Below are 16,346 nucleotides of genomic sequence, written 5' to 3' on the forward strand. Positions count from 1 at the left end.
TGGCACTGTCTGCCTGGCAAGGAAGAACGTGAACAGGGTGATGAACATATGATACAGATCTTAAGAGGCTTGGCTTTTTATTGCTGTTCCACTGCAGACTATTACATTGGAAAATTCGTAGCAGTCTAACTCTGTCTTAATTTTTCTAGGAATGAAATCCTCATTTCTAGTTGAGGATTTCAGCACTTCCCTGTCTTACTGTAAATAGAGTTTAGGATGCAAATGTTAAAGATGGTGAGCTATTCATATGTGTTGGTAATAAAAACTGGTCTGTCAACGTAATACTTATTTTTCCATCTTTTTCCTGTTTTTCCAAATTCATGTTTCCTGCAGTGACAGAATTTAAAAAACAAAACATAAACACAACCAGTTTGTCTGTCTTGATTCTCTCAGAATTGAAGTAATCTTAATCTCTGTGGGAGATGGGAGGATGGAAGGAGAACATACAGAGTATTCTGTATAATTTCTACCTTTTTGAAATTTATGGAAAGAATATAGGCACTGATATGCCCAGGTTCATCTGAATTGGAAACAAGACTTTCAGAAACTTGTTTTTGCTGTGTTTTATCTCACAAATCTTTTCCTTTCTTGTTTGTAAGAGTTTGCTGATAGTACTAAGCATGTGGAAGTTACTTTGGTTTTTAAATAGCACAGATTAAACTGAAGCAATTGCTAAGAACTGAAAGACTTCTTGATAGCTCAGAGGCACAGCTTAATTTCTATTTTTTTAAGCTGGCAAATGATAAAGTAGGCATAGCTCAGATGTAGCTAAGGAAAAAATAATGCACTATCTCTGTGGCTAATTTCAAAATTTAATTATATACATCTCTCATTTAAATTCAGTGCGCGTCTCTGGCTTTCTAGATATCAGTGTTGCCATTTTTATAGAGATGAATTTACTTTATGGACAGGGAGATTTGGTGGTTCCAGAGTAATAGTTTAAAGCCCTAACTTCACAAATATCTTGTAAATATTTGACAGGCTTTTCCTCTCCATGGATCCTGTTCATGGAGAAATATCCAGAGCAATGCGGAATCGTGGGATTGAAATTTACATTCCTGGAGAAAATGATGGAAATACATTGGACAATCTGGATTTAAAGTTACTGCTGCATGGCTTGGGGTTAGTGGGAGATAGCATCTGTGAAGCCCTTCTGGCTGTGCATTCAGAAACCAAGACAGCAATACCAGGTAAGAAAAGTCTGTTTGGTATTTTTACTAATGCCAGCCTGGGCTCCTTACACGTATTTGTATTAATTATTTAATGTTAAAGCTTGGTTATTACATTGTGCAACATGTAAAGACAAACATATAATTAATTTCTTTTGAGGGCTGTGGGTGGTTGATTTATTTTCTTTTTTGTTTGCTTTTTTGTGTTCTCTGGAAGTAGGCCCAAATCATTTTAAAAAAAAAAAAAAAGGGGGGGGGAGAGAGGGAAGGGGGACAGGGAGGAACTGATGTACTTTGTCAGGAGGCATCAGACACTGGCATGATATATGTATTGTCTGTTGCTGTAAGAAAGGCAATATATTCTAAGCAAAATGCAGCAATACAGAGGGTTTGCACAAGGCCTGCTCAAGCTGTTCTTTTCAGCAAGATGATAGTTCCATTCATCACTTCAGCTGCTTGATGTTTTATTTTGAGCTGGTCACTTGTAATTTTACAGTCTTGTCAGATTTTCTTAACCTTGCGAAGAACCCATTCAAATCTAAAGACCTGTTAGGATCTTCAGGGACTATAACCCTCTGAGGACAATCACTACTCTTAAAGGGCTGCCATTTACTTAATATTCATTTTACCCTAAATGTTGTGTGTCTTCCAGGTTCTGTGTCATCTCTGTCACCTTTGCTTCAAGCTGCTGTGTTAATTGTGCAGCAGATAAAAAGAGGATTTGGATTAGCAAAGTCATTTTACAGAGCTTGTTGGGAAGTCTATGGCCGCTCACAACAGTTGCAGATTAATCAAAAGGTAAAAGTCCTGTATTTGAAAAATCTAATATGAAAAATATCATGAAGCATCACATTTCATAAAGCTAGAGTTTGAGTTCCTGTTTCCAAAGAGCCCAAGCAAGGGATTGATGAAGATATGGTGCTCTTGGAGATACGAAACAAGCAACTTAAATACTCTTTCAAGGTGTCTGTCAGGTGGTGAAGAAGATGGATTAAAAGGCGTTGGGTTATTTTCTGTACATCCTAGACTGAACCTTTTTTGTCTCCAGAGTAAGCACTACAGTTCTGCACGTATCTTACTCCAGCAGATCAGTTGCAGCTCCAGAAGTAGTTTACTGGTGTTGAATAGTAAAGAGCAGTGAATTTCAGCTGTTGCTTGTCCTTTCATGACTTATTTGATACCAAGCTGAGTTACGTGGTTGACAAGCAGGAGGGAAGGGCTGCCATCCAGAGGGACCTGGACAGGCCTGAGAGATGGGCCTGTAAGAACCTAATGAGGTTCAACAAGGCCAAGTGCAAGGTCCTACACCTGGGTCAGGGCAATTCCAAGCACAAATATAGGCTGGACAATGAGTGCATAGAGAGCAGTCCTGTGGAATAGGACTTAAAGGTAGGTGTTGGTGGAAAAGAAATTGAATATTAGTCAGCAATGTGTGCCTGCATTCTAGAAGGCCAACTGCGTCCTGGGCTGCATCAAAAGCAGCGTGGCCAGCAGGGTGAGACCCCACTTGGAGCACTGTATTCAGCTCTGGGGCCCCAAGTATAAGAGAGATCATGGTCCTGTTGGGGTGAGTCCAGAGGAGGGCCATGAAGATAACCAGGGGGATGGATCACTTCTCCTGTGAAGACATGCTGAGCGAGTCGGGGTCCTTTAGCCTGGAAAGGAGAAGGCTCAGAGGAGATTGGAACGTTGTTTTACAATAGGGGGCCTACAGGAAAGCTGTGGAGGGACTCTTTGTCAGGGAGTGGAGTGACAGGGTGAGAGGCAATGGCTTTAAGCTGGAAGAGGGTAGGCTTAGATTAGAATTTGTAAAGAACTTCTTCCTTTGAGGGTGGAGAGGCACTGGAAAAGGTTGCCCAGAGAGTTGTGGATGCCCCAACTCTCTTGCCCCAACTTGCTTTGAGCAACCTGGTCTAGTGGAAGGTGTCCCTACCCATGTCAGGGGGAGTGGAGCTAGATCGCAATCACAGAATCGTCTAGGTTGGAAGAGACCCCCAAGATGATCCCTTCCAACTCAAACCATTCTATGATTCTGTTTTCTCAGCCTGGTGATATGCTACTAGAAAAAGAGGTGAGGTGAGAGTTGCATGAAAACTGTCTATCTGGAATTTGCTTATTGAGATATTCCCCCAGGGGATAAATACGGTTTGTTCACCACTTTGTAGACAGTGGCTTGCTCTTGCAACATAAGGGAGCCAGAGTGTATCCCAATTGAATTATGAGTCTTGCCCTTCTTTAATAGCTTCAGTTGAGAGTTTGGGCTATTGACACTGATTAAACTCCAGCCTGAAACAATATGCACACTGTCATCTGGAGACAGCAATATTCACTTCGTATTTTAAATGTACAGTATGTTATTGCAGTTATGGTTGAAGTTTTATGGTACTTCATCATGTAGGTTATGTAGTGTTTGTAGATCCCTTGGTTTAGAATGATTTCTTAGTAAATACATTTAATTATAGCTCCCTGAGATACTGTACTTGAATGTGTGTTTGAGTATGATTTTTATAATTGCTTTTTGTTTTTCTGTTTTGTTGTTGTAGCTTGTGTTAGAATTGGTTACGAAGCATGTTTCATCTCTGGCTTCCCATGAAATCTGTGGTGACTCCCTGCTAGCAATGGGGCTGTGGCCGGACTCCCTACCTATGAGTCTGTTTACAGCTGAGGACTCACTTCTTTCAACTGTCCGAAGTGATGGACAGGTCCTAATGTATTGTCTGAACAGACTAAACCTTAAAAACGACAGGTAGGCAAGTCTTTTTTTTTTCTTTAATCTAATAAACTTATATGAAACATGTCAGCGGTACTACTCACATACATATTGTCATTGTTCCCTGCAAAACTTGATCTGAAGTTAGAAATTGGCTTTGGAGCTCAAGAAGGGAAAGGAGAAATTATTGTATCGTTATCTTCCTGCCTAAAGACAGTTGCATGGCAAGCACTTCGCAAAGTCAAAGTGATAGTTTGAGCCGTTGATTGCTGGTCTTCACTCCTTTTTGTGTTTCAGGACACTACCACTGACTCTGCAAGATCTTCAGAAAATTATGCAGTCCGCTAATCCTGAGAATCTCAGATTCAGTGCTGTTGAGATAGATGCAGACTGGATGGATAAAATGGAAGTCCTCCAGGCTTCAGTGAAATTTTTCATAGAAAAGGCAACCAATCAAGATTGGACATTGAGAGTTAAATGGCTTAACTACTTAGCCAAAAATCTGCCACAGGGACTAGGTATGTAATTATTTAACTTTCTTTTTTGCATCCAGGCTGATTCATTGTATATTCACAAATCATAAGTCTTAAATGAAAACATCCAGACCTTTCAAATGATCTAGTATGGAAGTTCTCAGCATACTAAATCAAAGGTTTGAGGCTCCAGGGAGAGACAGAAACTGGTTGTGCATGTTAGGGACAGGAGGAGATTTTGGCTTAAACATTGCCTTTTGTTAGTTGAGCATGCATATAACTTGTACTACTTCTAAAATGCAGTTATTCTTGGATGCCTCTTGGTTTATATAAGAAAATATGATACTCTCTTCACTTTTTTTTTGGTAGTGATAGTAAAAACAGTAAAATGCCTTCTGTTTATTTGGTGTTAAAATGCAAATGGTTAGAAAGTCAAGGAACTGCTGAACTGAGGTTTCCTGAAGCTGTGTTGCCTGAATATTCAGGATAGCAGCTGAGGTGAGGTCTTCATTGCTTATTATTAATCGTATTAAACTTGTGGAGAAGTTAGGTATTAGTACAAGTAATTCACACAGACAACTGTCTTATGTTCCATGAAATCTCAGACTGTGTTGTCCCCACATGATCAAGACAGAGCTGTCTTTCCAGACAGGTGTGTCTGTATAATAATAAAAAAAAAAATGTAGAAGGTTACTTTAATGATAAGTATGCTCTTACAGATTTTTAATTAAAAAAAAAAAATACACTGAGAGGAAGATTTGAAGGTAACATTTTACGGTTTTCCGCAAACCATATTTTTAATAACATTATCACCATTTTAACTAGAACTCTTTACTGGATTTGTCTGTTTGGCTGTGATATTTCGACTGCTTTTGAGGACTCTTAGAGCTAATTGAAAATACTAGCTCAACTGGCATATGTCCAGGGTTCAGGCTGCTTGTGCAGGCTCAGTTGAAGTTAATTTTATTTATTTGAACTAAATGCTCTCTTAGATGTATGCACTCTGTTCTTCATCTGCAGATCTAGTGCGGACTCAGGTGGAAGCGGGTGCTGTAGCCCTTGGTAGTTTCTATGCCAGTTCCCTCTCATCCGGAATCAGTAACATGATCAAGTTGCTACAGCCAAGTATGACAGGTACTTCTGAAAAAAAAAATTATGATAAAAGACATCGGTGCTTCCTTTCTTTGTTTTCTGAACACACTGCATCCCTACGTAGGAAATATGCGTAATAAAACAGGCTCAATTCTAACTGCACATCGCTATTGTTGGGGAAAACTAATCCAAGAACAAAGCTATTCTTACTGTCAAGAACTGTAAATATGTCATTTAAATGCATTTATCCAATGCAAATTAGATGAGGGTGCTACAACAAGGAATCCTGACTGTGTATCTTGTGACTTCGGTGTAGTCCTACAGTTCCGATTTTAGGAAGCAACGTTCTTAAGAGTGTTGCATGTGTCTACCGCTGTTCTGACTGAATAGTTGAGGCCTTCTGGTTTTTTCCTAATACTTAGCATGCTGACCTATCTCAAACCTATACCAAGGCTTGTGATTTACAAGGAACTGATGCCCGTGGTTTCCTTTCCAAGCTTGTTAAGTTTGTGAAATCTCTTAGGATTCCATCTTTCTCTTTCTAAAGTTCATGTAGAGACAGGGGATTGAGGAAAGTCTTTCACCCAATAATGTTGTCAATGCGTCTTGTCTTGTCTGCCTTTCCAGACGAGCATGTGATGCCTCTTGACCCAAGGTGGAATATGCAATTTCTGGATATTATTAGGAATTCAGTGAACTTTGATACAGAAACAGAACACACAGATCAGCTTCTAATCCTTTTGAAGTCTGTATCAAACCGGTGAGTTACCAAAAAAAAAAAAAAAAAATCTTGTAAAGACTCTCTTGTCCTGGTTTCGGCTAGGATAAAGTTAATTTTCCTCCTAGTAGCTGGTAGCTGGTATGGCCACTGACTGTACTCAATATTTTGTAAACAGTTGTGGTATCTGTCAAGTATGTCTTTAGGTTTCAACAGATGTTATCTAAAATACCTGGCAGAGGTTTTATATGGATATTTAAATTCTTTGCTCCTGCTTTATGTAGCTGTGGACTTTAAAACAATCACTTGATACAAGGAAGCAGAATTCCCAATATTCTTTGTAGGTTGGAGCATCATAGAATCATCTAAGGGCTTGGGCTGGAAGGGACCTTGGTCTAGTTCCACTCCTCTTGCCATGGGCAGGGACACCTCCCACCAGAGCAGGTTGTCCAGGGCCTCATCCAACCTGGCACTGAACACCTCCAGGGTTGAGGCATCCACAGCTTCTCAGGGCAACCTGTTCCAGTGCCTCTGAGTGAAGAATTTCCTCATAACATCTAATCTAAATCTCCTATTTAAGGATTTAAATCTCCGTTGTCCTGTCATCATCTGCCTGTGTAAAAAGTTGCTCTCCATTCCTAGGACAAACCAGAATTGCAGAGCAAAGCATAAAAATGGGGGAGCAGCAGTTTGAAATGTCTGATATTTTGGACAAACTTTCCTAATAAGAAAAAGTACTGGCACACAAACTTTATATTTACAGTATAAGGAACCAGCTGCTCACTTACCCTACAAGTGTTAGCATTGCATCTGCTTAGTATCCTGCTGCTTTTTCCTTTGGTGAAGTAATGAGTCTGCTTTTTGTGAAGTGTACTTCTGCTGAAGCCATATTCAGGCAATTAGTTACGCTGCATTTGATAGTTGTTTCATGATATAGCGTAATACCTAATGTCACATTGTAGTTCGTCACTCTAATAAGGCAAAGGCTTTAAGTTAACGATGCTGGATTTCTAATAACTTTTATTTTTAATTCAGGGCAGTATTATTTCTTGACCGAGAAAGAAGGAGGTACACTGAGAAGACTTTGATTACTAGCAAGAAGCCAAGAACTAGTGCCTTAAGAATGTCTCTAGATTTCCGTAAAGGTGGATTGATTTCTTTTTTCACTGTTTCTTTTGGTTCTATAGCCAATTTGAAATACAGTTAATTTGCACTGTTATGAAATGGGCACTTTAAATACGGTGTATCCTGATTGTGTGAATGTGAAGCTGTCAGATGAGGACTAAAATGATATATAACACATTATTCTTAAATTAGATACACCTTATGCTGCAGCATTCCTGTCCAGCCTCTACTACAAGATGAGTGCATGTCTTTCTCTTAATTATCTAAACTTCATGAAGATAGTAGAGAGAAATTGGATTTGTGTTCTGTCTTTGGCTAATCTGAATAGCAGAGTTCTTTTTACTATATTAAATGCATAGAGGCAATAGACAATTGTGCAAATAGCAAAGGAATATTTTGTTACTTTGAATCTTAGATCTTTTTCATTTTCTGTTTGTTTTTAACACCAAGAATACCTAGTGATTCTTAAAATCACCCATTAAGTTGACATTTCATGTGGATGGGTTATTCAGTCTCTCCGTTCTTTCCCTCTTCTCCAAACTTCAGATCCAGGAAGTTACAACTCCCTTCCTCATGCGATTGTGGTCAACCTTGCTGTTTTCTTTGAACTTTGGGATGTGTTTACACTTCACTGGGTGAAGTCTACTCAGGTGGCCTTGAGTGATGATGACATGCACGATGTGAGTAGAGTTTTCGTACTACATTAGTAGAAGTAATGTGAAATCAATCTGCAGAACACTTTCTAGTTTTCAGGGACCATGAAATAAACTACAGTGCTTTTATTGGTATTCAGAATATGCCTGAAATGAGGCAAATAATTATGGGGTACTCAGTTTATTTCAGTAGCTGTATTTCTGCTCTGTCTTCTCACTGCTTCTGTATGGAATGTAGGTTATCAGCCTGCAAATACTTTGTGTAGGAGCTTTCCTTCCTCGAATGTAGATATCCATTGCTGAACTTTATCGTCTGGCCTTCTTTGCTTAGGATGGTATGACTTGTGCCATAGAAGTGCCTGTTTCTCTCCACTGATGATAAAGGGAGTATCCACATCCAGGTCGGATACAGCTGTCTTAACCTGGACAGCAGACATGCAGGTCACAGGGGTTGTTCACTTCTGCTCCCTTTTCACACCATGAGGATAATTTTTCTAAAATCTAACAGCAGCATTGTAAACTTGGTCCAGAGATTGTTTCACTTGTGTAGTTCCTGCAGCAGAGCCACACAGCTTTTTTAGAGAACATAGTGTTGAGTTGTAGTTGTGAATAAAGCATTGCATGATTCTGAAATGTTAACAGAAGTGGCAGTGATTTTTAATTTTCTCTTGCTTGAGGTGTGAAGTACTCTGTTACATGCAGGGCTCAGCACATTACTAACCTTTCTGTCCCATCAGATTTTGTATTGCTTGCTGTGGCGTGACCGGTTCTGGGCAGTCTCTGACACCGTAACAGTGGATTCACCGGGGCTGTCTCTCCTGTCTTTGCACTGGCACTGGGTTATGAAACATCTCATTGACAGAATTCCTCAGATGCTTATCGGATCAGACCAGCACAAGTGAGTGGCTTTGATCTCTAGTTGTGTTAAATGATAGTGTAAATTACCCTTCCTCTCTCCCTCCCTTTTTTTTTTTTCTTAAGTATTATAGTTAATTAGTGTTTGCTGTTGGTGTACAAATTATGTTCTGTTAGTAATGAAAGTACAATGTCTTATATAGCTGTTCAGTATTAAATTTCAGATTTTTAAGCATTGGGATTCTCCTTGGCCATATGATCATCTAGAATTTCTACTCGTTTTCTGTACTTGTAGTGGAAAGATTAAAAAAAAATAAAATAAAATTCTCATATGCATCCTTTTTTTTTACTCAAACTTTTACTCAAACTTCTGAGGTGGTTTTTTTTTTTGTTTTTCCTCCAAGGGTTTCCAAGGAAATCCAGTCTGTTTCACAGCAGATTCAGAACTGTTTGGCTGATCCTGCTGGTATTTCTGCCAATATGAAGCTATTACAAAAGTCGCTAGGAAGACCTCTTCCTTTTAAGGTATTGATATTCTGCTTGCAAAAGATAAGAATTTCCAGTGATGTCCAAATACCTTTGAAACGATCCTTAGTCCTTACAAAAGGAAAGCACTTCCTTTCCAGGCCAGCAAAAAGGCATTCCTTTTGGACTTGATAGAATGGTTAAAAAAGCAATTTCAGTGTATGTTAACATACATCTTTTTTGTGACATATATCAATTATCCAGGTAGCGTTTCTACTGTTAACTATGCTTTTGTATAGATAGCAGTTATTTTCATACTTGCATCACTACATTAAATATTACTGCTTGCTCAGATCTGGAGACTTGTGAATATCAGCGTGCCACTTGCTTACTTAGTGAACGTATGGGTGTATGGAATAGACCGTGTATTTCCTTTTACACGACATAAGATAGGACTGCCTTATGACTTAAGCCAAAGCCACTTAAATTTGACAGTTTTTTCTCTAACTTTAGTAATTGGTCTCATCAAAAAAAAAACTCGCAGTAAATTTTTCCAAAGATTGTAAGTCCCTATTTAAAACAGGGCACAAGGAGACATGTAGATTACTCGTTCTGGTGATTAGTATTAGATCTAGGTTTTTACAGCCTTATTGTTCAGAGATACTGAGCTGTTCAAAAATACAGTTACTTCATGAGACTTTCAAGAATATTCAGTGCTTACTGAGAGCTTTAGGAATTTTTTTTCTAGGTATCCAAATGTATTTAATTGCAGGTGTCAAGTGACAATTTATTTTAAGTGACAATTAAAATAATTCTTCTGGCAATTTTGATTTATATATTTATTGCTCTTAGTTTAGGTAAATTGCCATGTTGAGGCATGGTTGGTCTGCATAACATATATGTAGTATTTTCATGAAGGAAAAAGAAAACAAAAAAATCGTAAGGTGCAATAGTGGCCTCCTATTTCAATTTCCATCTCTAGTGTATTGAATAAGGCTGCAAAAGAATTGTTAAGCTGTATATGTAGTTGCAAGTTGGCTTACGTGTACTTCAGTTGCATGCTTATGTATTTGAAATCTTCAAGTTCTGACTGTAGTCACGGATTTTATTCTGTTAGCATTGCTGGAACAAATCACCTCTTGTTCAAACGACTTTTTCCATATTTCAGGATACACTGGGCATGGATTGTTTTTCTCAGTTAAAAGTTATCAGCAAGCCACTTAACATCTTAGAGTCAAAATTGGCCTTTGGAGAAAGTAGATTGCAGGAAAAAATGTGCTGTCTGAAAACTGCTGCCTCTGGATGGAAGGTGAAGAAAGCATTGCTGCAAGCTGATGGCCTGATACTTAGAGCTAATCACTTAGAAGATGTTAGTCTGGGTAGGTAACACTTCTGAAGAACCTAACAAGATGGTTCTGCTGTCAGCATCATATTTATATAGAAACAGAAAGGATGTAAAGTGTTCTCCGGCAAGAAGCATAGTACATGCATTTATGTGCCTTTTACACTCTGTCAAACAGGTCAACTAAAGATTTTTTTGAAAGCTGTACATTCACAACTGAGAGCAGAGGGACTTAAATACAGTCATTCAGAAGAAATGTTCACTGAAGATACTGTCTCCAACCAGTTAGACTCTGCCACGTTAGTCCAGCTCTGCAGTCGGGTTCAGCTGTGGCCTGCAATGGAGCACATGGGTGTGCTCTGGCAGTACAAACTGACAGCTGACTACGTGGCTAAGGCTTGTGCAAGAAGGTAAGGAGGAGAGTGGAAAAAGTTCTGTGCTCCTTTCAGGAGAGTCTGAATCCCTAGCTAAAGGCTGCAACTTCAGTGTTTTAGATTTGCATGTAAATTTGAGGTTTTGTACATATAACTGCGTATATGCATATATATATCTGAATGTGTGCATACGCGCTTGTATTTATGTGTATAAATACACATATGCTCCTTGTCTGCATGCAGCTGTAAGATATGACATTGAAAGAGTTGTTTAGTGTTCTACTGAGAAAGTATTTTTAACTGATTTTCATAATTGCAAATAGGGGAATGCTGATGTCCAAGCCCATTGGTGTAAAAACATTTAACTCCAGCAATAGCTTCATCAGTAGTAGAATGGATTATAAATGATTGAAAAATAAAAACTTTTATGTAAGAGTCTGGTAGCAGTTTTGTATGTTTTGCTGAAGATTGTTTAGTTGTGAATTTGGATTTTTCTAGCTTTTGCAAGGGGTGCGAGTGTTTTGGGTATTTACTAGAGGCTTGTTCATCTCCAATACTTTAAATACTATGATTTTAACCTTCCAGGCAGTCTTAGTTTATTCTTGTGGCCTTGTCTGTTGTTCTGAGTTTGTTTCATTATATAAATGATTTGTGTGTCCTGCTTTGGCATTAATTATGTTGTATTTCTTTTATCTCCTACAGGAAGAACTTCAGTCAAGAATTAGGCACGTGTTCAGATTTAGTTCAGCTTATAGCTTTTGCTCTGAAATTGACACCAGCTGCCTCCCACCAGCTGTCTGGACTGTGGCACTTGGTACACCTTAGTGAAGTAAGAAAAGTTTTAGTTTAAATTAGTTTTGCAGAAGTTTTCAACAGACTTTTCAAACTAAGTATCTCTAAGATTTTGACATGCAGTTTTTCCATCTGTACCTGACAGTAGTTGTTGCCTTTTTTAATAAGAGTAGAAAAGGTTATTCACTGTGAACCTGCCAAAAAAAAAAAAAAAAAAAAAAAAAAAAAAAAAAACAACAACAAAACAACAAAAAACACGTGATTATTTTAGATTTTGATGTGCTTATTTTTAATTTTATAATGCCATTCTGTATGATCTACATTGATATTCAGTTGATACTCGTTCCATTTATCCATCTACGACCTAGTAGAAAACAGGAAATTGAGTGGTAGGTGCCATCTTGGTTATACTGATGTACTCAAAATAATTTTATGCTGGAAAGTATTTGCCTGTATTCCTATGCCTCTAAACTTCTTGGGTTTTGTTGCAAAACAAATAGACTGAGAAGGTTATTTGATTTATTTCCTGTAGAGTGAAATTCTGGTCAATTAATATTTAGCAATAATACAGTGATGGCTGCATTCCTGCAATTTTCAGTAAACTAGCAAGCTCTTAAATGCTTTGAAGTAGAAAATGGGGTAGCTTTACTTATCTTGTGTTTATGCAACGTTGCGTATCATATTAAAAGGTTGCAGAGTTAGACTGGTGGCTGTATTCTGAAAACTTTCTCTTTAAACACAAGAGTACTTTGCAGACAGAAACGGGTTGAGCCAGTGCAGGCCTCACGAAGTTTTTTCTTGTTGAGAAGAGATTTGAGTGAACCTTTGCAAATTTGAAACAGACCTTAAAGAATATCTTGTACTATCTCTACTAGAGAAGTGTCATGCTCTTTTTTTTTTTGTCCTGCTTGATTCTCTTTCACTACCTGTAAATTATCCTCAACTCCAGGTTTTTCTTTCTCTTTAGGTGTCACCTGAAGAAATGTCTATTCTGTCATCTCAACTGGTTCATGCTGCACTAGAATCCTTTTGGAACAGTACTTTCACCACAGATCCAGACTATTGGTTGACTTGGAGACCACTGCCTGCAACAGAGGAAAAGATCCCTTCTAAATCCTATCTGAATTGTTCTATGAAGGTTCGTTTCTTCTTTCCTAATCAAGCAAGACCACTTTACTAATTTAACAGCTTTCTCAAACAATGTTATAAATTTTAGCGTACTCAGTGCAAGTTGCATCTGAACAATCTTAACTCTTCATCTCTTAATTTAGGGCCCAGGTATTTTAACCCGAGCAGTTTTCTCAAAGTGCTTCTTTGAAACTCTAACTAGCAGCAGTAAGATAAGCCAGTGGGATGTGAGTGGACATCCTGTTCTGTCTTCATCCCATGTGACACTGGGAGAATGGATGGAGAGAGCACAGCAACTTAATGAAGTCAGCACAGCACTGTGGACCAACCTGGCTGTTGCTTCAACAGCAGACTTCAGGTATTAACATACGTATGGAAGATCTTATTTAAATCAGGCATATTGCAGAAGCATGCTTGCTATGTGTGAACTTTTTCCATTCCTTTGTCTCCAGATACACAGATTCTAGACTACAAGGAATAATGCTGTGCAGACAACTCTCCAGCCTGGTAGATCTGGTTCCAGCAGATCTTCAAGAGGAATTTTTGGAGTACTGTGAGAAGCTCATCCTCAAGGATCTTGTTGCATATGAGTACCTTCTCAAGATACTTAGAAGCATCGCTGATCAGGAGCTACTTCCTAAAGAATTCATGTTTCTCCTGCTGACTTGCTTGAAGCAGTTCTTTAGGGAAGGGCTTAAGGAGTTACCAGAAACAGCTTGGCGAGGAAGCCTCTGGGTGAACATTGGTTTAGTGCAGATCCAGTTGTGGCTTCCACAGACCCGGTTTGATCCAGCTATTAAAAGAGAATACAAGCTCAAGTATGCCAAAGAAGAGGTAAGCGTGGAGCTGGCCAATTCTCGGTCATGATTTTTGAACTCTGGGATTATAACTTCTTTTAGTGTCCAAGATGATGCTGTACGTACTTGGTTACCAAAATCAGAACCTCAGAGAAAGCTTTATTCTTGTCTTTTTAGTTAGACCAGCTGGAGTGTGAATGGAAAACATATGATTTGTCATCCCAGCTGCATACAGGAAAAAGTATTGAAGACAAAGCAGTCAGCAACTATATTCATCCCCATCTCAGGTAACAGCTCAGGCACTTAACTCGTTTAGGCTGGAAACTTTCTTTTGTTGCTCAGGTTCAGTTTTCCTCACAGCTTTACAATCTGTGTTGATTTGTTGATTGTTGATTTGAAAGTAGCGATTTGTATATTGAGGTGGTAAAGAGAAATTTACATTTACATGTACATTGCTGAGCTGGTAACTGTTATTTCTTAACAGACTGTTGCAGGAAAGAATGCAAAGGCTGAATGAGCAAATAAGCAGTCTCTCCAGAAAAAAGGCCTTCAGGCCTCCAGCTCCACTCTACGACTGCTTGTACCAGGAGGCTCACCAGTACATCAACAGCATAGCAAGGGTTTCTGCAGTCCAAGATCTTCTAGCCCGCCTTCTGCAGTTCCTTGGTGGGGAAAGACCAAAATCACTCCAGGCAATAAAAAAATTGTTAAATGAAGAAACATCCTGGCAACAATCTCACCATCACTTCAGAAAACACTTGGCAGAGGAGTATGCTGCTTTCCCTGATGCCATCATTCCACTGCAAGCTGCCATCTTGCAGTTACAACACGGCATGCGATTAGTGGCTTCTGAAGTTTATGCCACGCTCAACAGTTTTGTTCGTCCAGCTGATCTCAACAACCTCCTTACTTCTCTGTTGACATTTCCATCTGTTGGTCATGCTTTTCCCACGTACTTGGCTCGTGCAGAAATTTTATGCTCAGTGAATTCAGTTGAGGTCCTTCATGGACTTAAAAAGTTTTCTCAGAAGCACTCTGAAGGAGAATCTGAGGAAGTACAGAAGCCTTGCCCAACCCTGGAGCAGCTCCTGGTGAACGCGTTGTTACATCTTCAATGTCATGTACTGTCCAGAGGAGAGATGGACCAGAAATCTCTGCGACTTTTTAGACATCTATGTCAGGTAACATCTAGCGCTAGTGGCCAGGATTCTTGCACTGATACTCATCAGTATCATGTTCTTAAACTTTTTCCATACATGAAGTAATTCAACATTTTTATGCTAGCTTATTTGGATTTAGTGAGGTGTGAACTCAAAGCCTGTAATGTTTACGGGCTTTAAATGTTACAGGCTTTGATAACGGTTACAGGATTTTGATAAAAAGCAACAACGACAAAACAAATTTTAAAAAATACACAAAACTTTGTGGAAAAGTTCTCTATGAAATGGTTAAGACAGGCTATAACTTGGCCAAGCACTCTCTTGCACAGTTTTAGTCTGTTGTGAGAGGAGTTTACAAATCTTCATTCAGATTAGATGGTGTTGCTGTATACTGATGCAGACTGCAGAGGGGGGAAAGAGCCAAGCACAATAGATGCTGCCTTATCAAAATATGAGGCATTGAGGTGATTTTAAACATAATATTTTATAATAATATGTTACTTTGTTTTTCCAGTCAATTATAAATGAATGGGATGAACAGGAACGCCGTGCCCAAGAACAGGAAGCAATGGAAAACAGTCTGTACAGATACAGAAGTAAAAATCATGGGAAAGAAAAAAGTGAGGAAGAGGAGGAGGAGGAAGAATTTAGGAGGCGATTTCCTTTTCATGAAAAGGTAACAACAGAAACTCTATAATGAAGAAACACAAAATTTATGTCCGAAGTAGCTCCTGAAAATGCATGTTACAAGTAAAATGAGATGAAGAATGAAACATCTTCTTAAGCCAAAACAGAAATGTGTGTTAGATTTTAGGATGGATAGATATTAAGTACTGTGTTTTTTCATTTATTTTCCTTTTAGCTAAATTATCCTAAGTTACACAGCTGAGTCAAAATATGATTACTAATGGTAACATTCTGGAATGTGATTCAATTAACAAGTAGGGTCTGCTGAGGTTTTGTTGCCTGTGAAAAACTTAAATCTCCTTTATTAAATATTTGTGTTGAAGCTGTGAGGTTTGTTTTTTTTTGTTTTTTTTTTGTTTTTAAGTTTAACTGGTCTGAACAATTTTTGAAGTGACTTCACCAGGCAGTGTTGTGCAGTGCACAAAGCTGTGAGCCAGTTCTGTGCATCAACATGTAGCCAGGAGGTTGAGAAGTAATAGTTCAGATTTCCAAGTGATCAAACAGCATTGAAGTGGTTTATCAGCAGGTATGACTGCTAAAGCTTGTTCTGGAAGAGGTTGTGTTTGGTTGTAGCTTGGAGCTCACTGTACTGCACTCTTCTGCCTGCTGTGGTTTATGCCCTTAATTGTTCTATTTGCCTGTGTTCTGTTTCAGACTGACCTCTGGTTTGTGAGGCAGGTCGTGTACCTATATGAATGCCAACTCCAAATCATTAGTGTTAGCACATTGTTGCAGTGCCAGAGAGTACAAAAAAAAAAAAAGGGTACAGGGGAGGAGAGGAGGGGCATTAAAGGAAGAAACTATAA

General features: G+C 38.7%; 1 protein-coding gene across 1 annotated transcript in view; it reads left to right on the forward strand.

Moving 5' to 3' along the window:
- The window catches only part of MDN1 (midasin AAA ATPase 1), a 91,561-nt gene that overhangs the window by 42,810 nt on the left and 32,405 nt on the right, over positions 1-16,346 (forward strand). Inside the window, exons 46-64 of the mRNA XM_068677968.1 lie at positions 982-1,190; positions 1,822-1,967; positions 3,713-3,915; positions 4,177-4,397; positions 5,373-5,486; positions 6,072-6,204; positions 7,198-7,307; positions 7,834-7,967; positions 8,678-8,838; positions 9,200-9,320; positions 10,429-10,639; positions 10,781-11,012; positions 11,679-11,805; positions 12,736-12,906; positions 13,040-13,254; positions 13,349-13,730; positions 13,871-13,980; positions 14,178-14,874; positions 15,368-15,529. Of these exons, the coding sequence (XP_068534069.1) occupies positions 982-1,190; positions 1,822-1,967; positions 3,713-3,915; positions 4,177-4,397; positions 5,373-5,486; positions 6,072-6,204; positions 7,198-7,307; positions 7,834-7,967; positions 8,678-8,838; positions 9,200-9,320; positions 10,429-10,639; positions 10,781-11,012; positions 11,679-11,805; positions 12,736-12,906; positions 13,040-13,254; positions 13,349-13,730; positions 13,871-13,980; positions 14,178-14,874; positions 15,368-15,529 (3,859 nt within the window). The remainder of the gene's footprint in view (positions 1-981; positions 1,191-1,821; positions 1,968-3,712; positions 3,916-4,176; positions 4,398-5,372; positions 5,487-6,071; positions 6,205-7,197; positions 7,308-7,833; positions 7,968-8,677; positions 8,839-9,199; positions 9,321-10,428; positions 10,640-10,780; positions 11,013-11,678; positions 11,806-12,735; positions 12,907-13,039; positions 13,255-13,348; positions 13,731-13,870; positions 13,981-14,177; positions 14,875-15,367; positions 15,530-16,346) is intronic.

The sequence above is a fragment of the Anas acuta genome, chromosome 3, assembly GCF_963932015.1.
Source record: "Anas acuta chromosome 3, bAnaAcu1.1, whole genome shotgun sequence".
NCBI classification, from domain to species: Eukaryota; Metazoa; Chordata; class Aves; order Anseriformes; family Anatidae; genus Anas; species Anas acuta.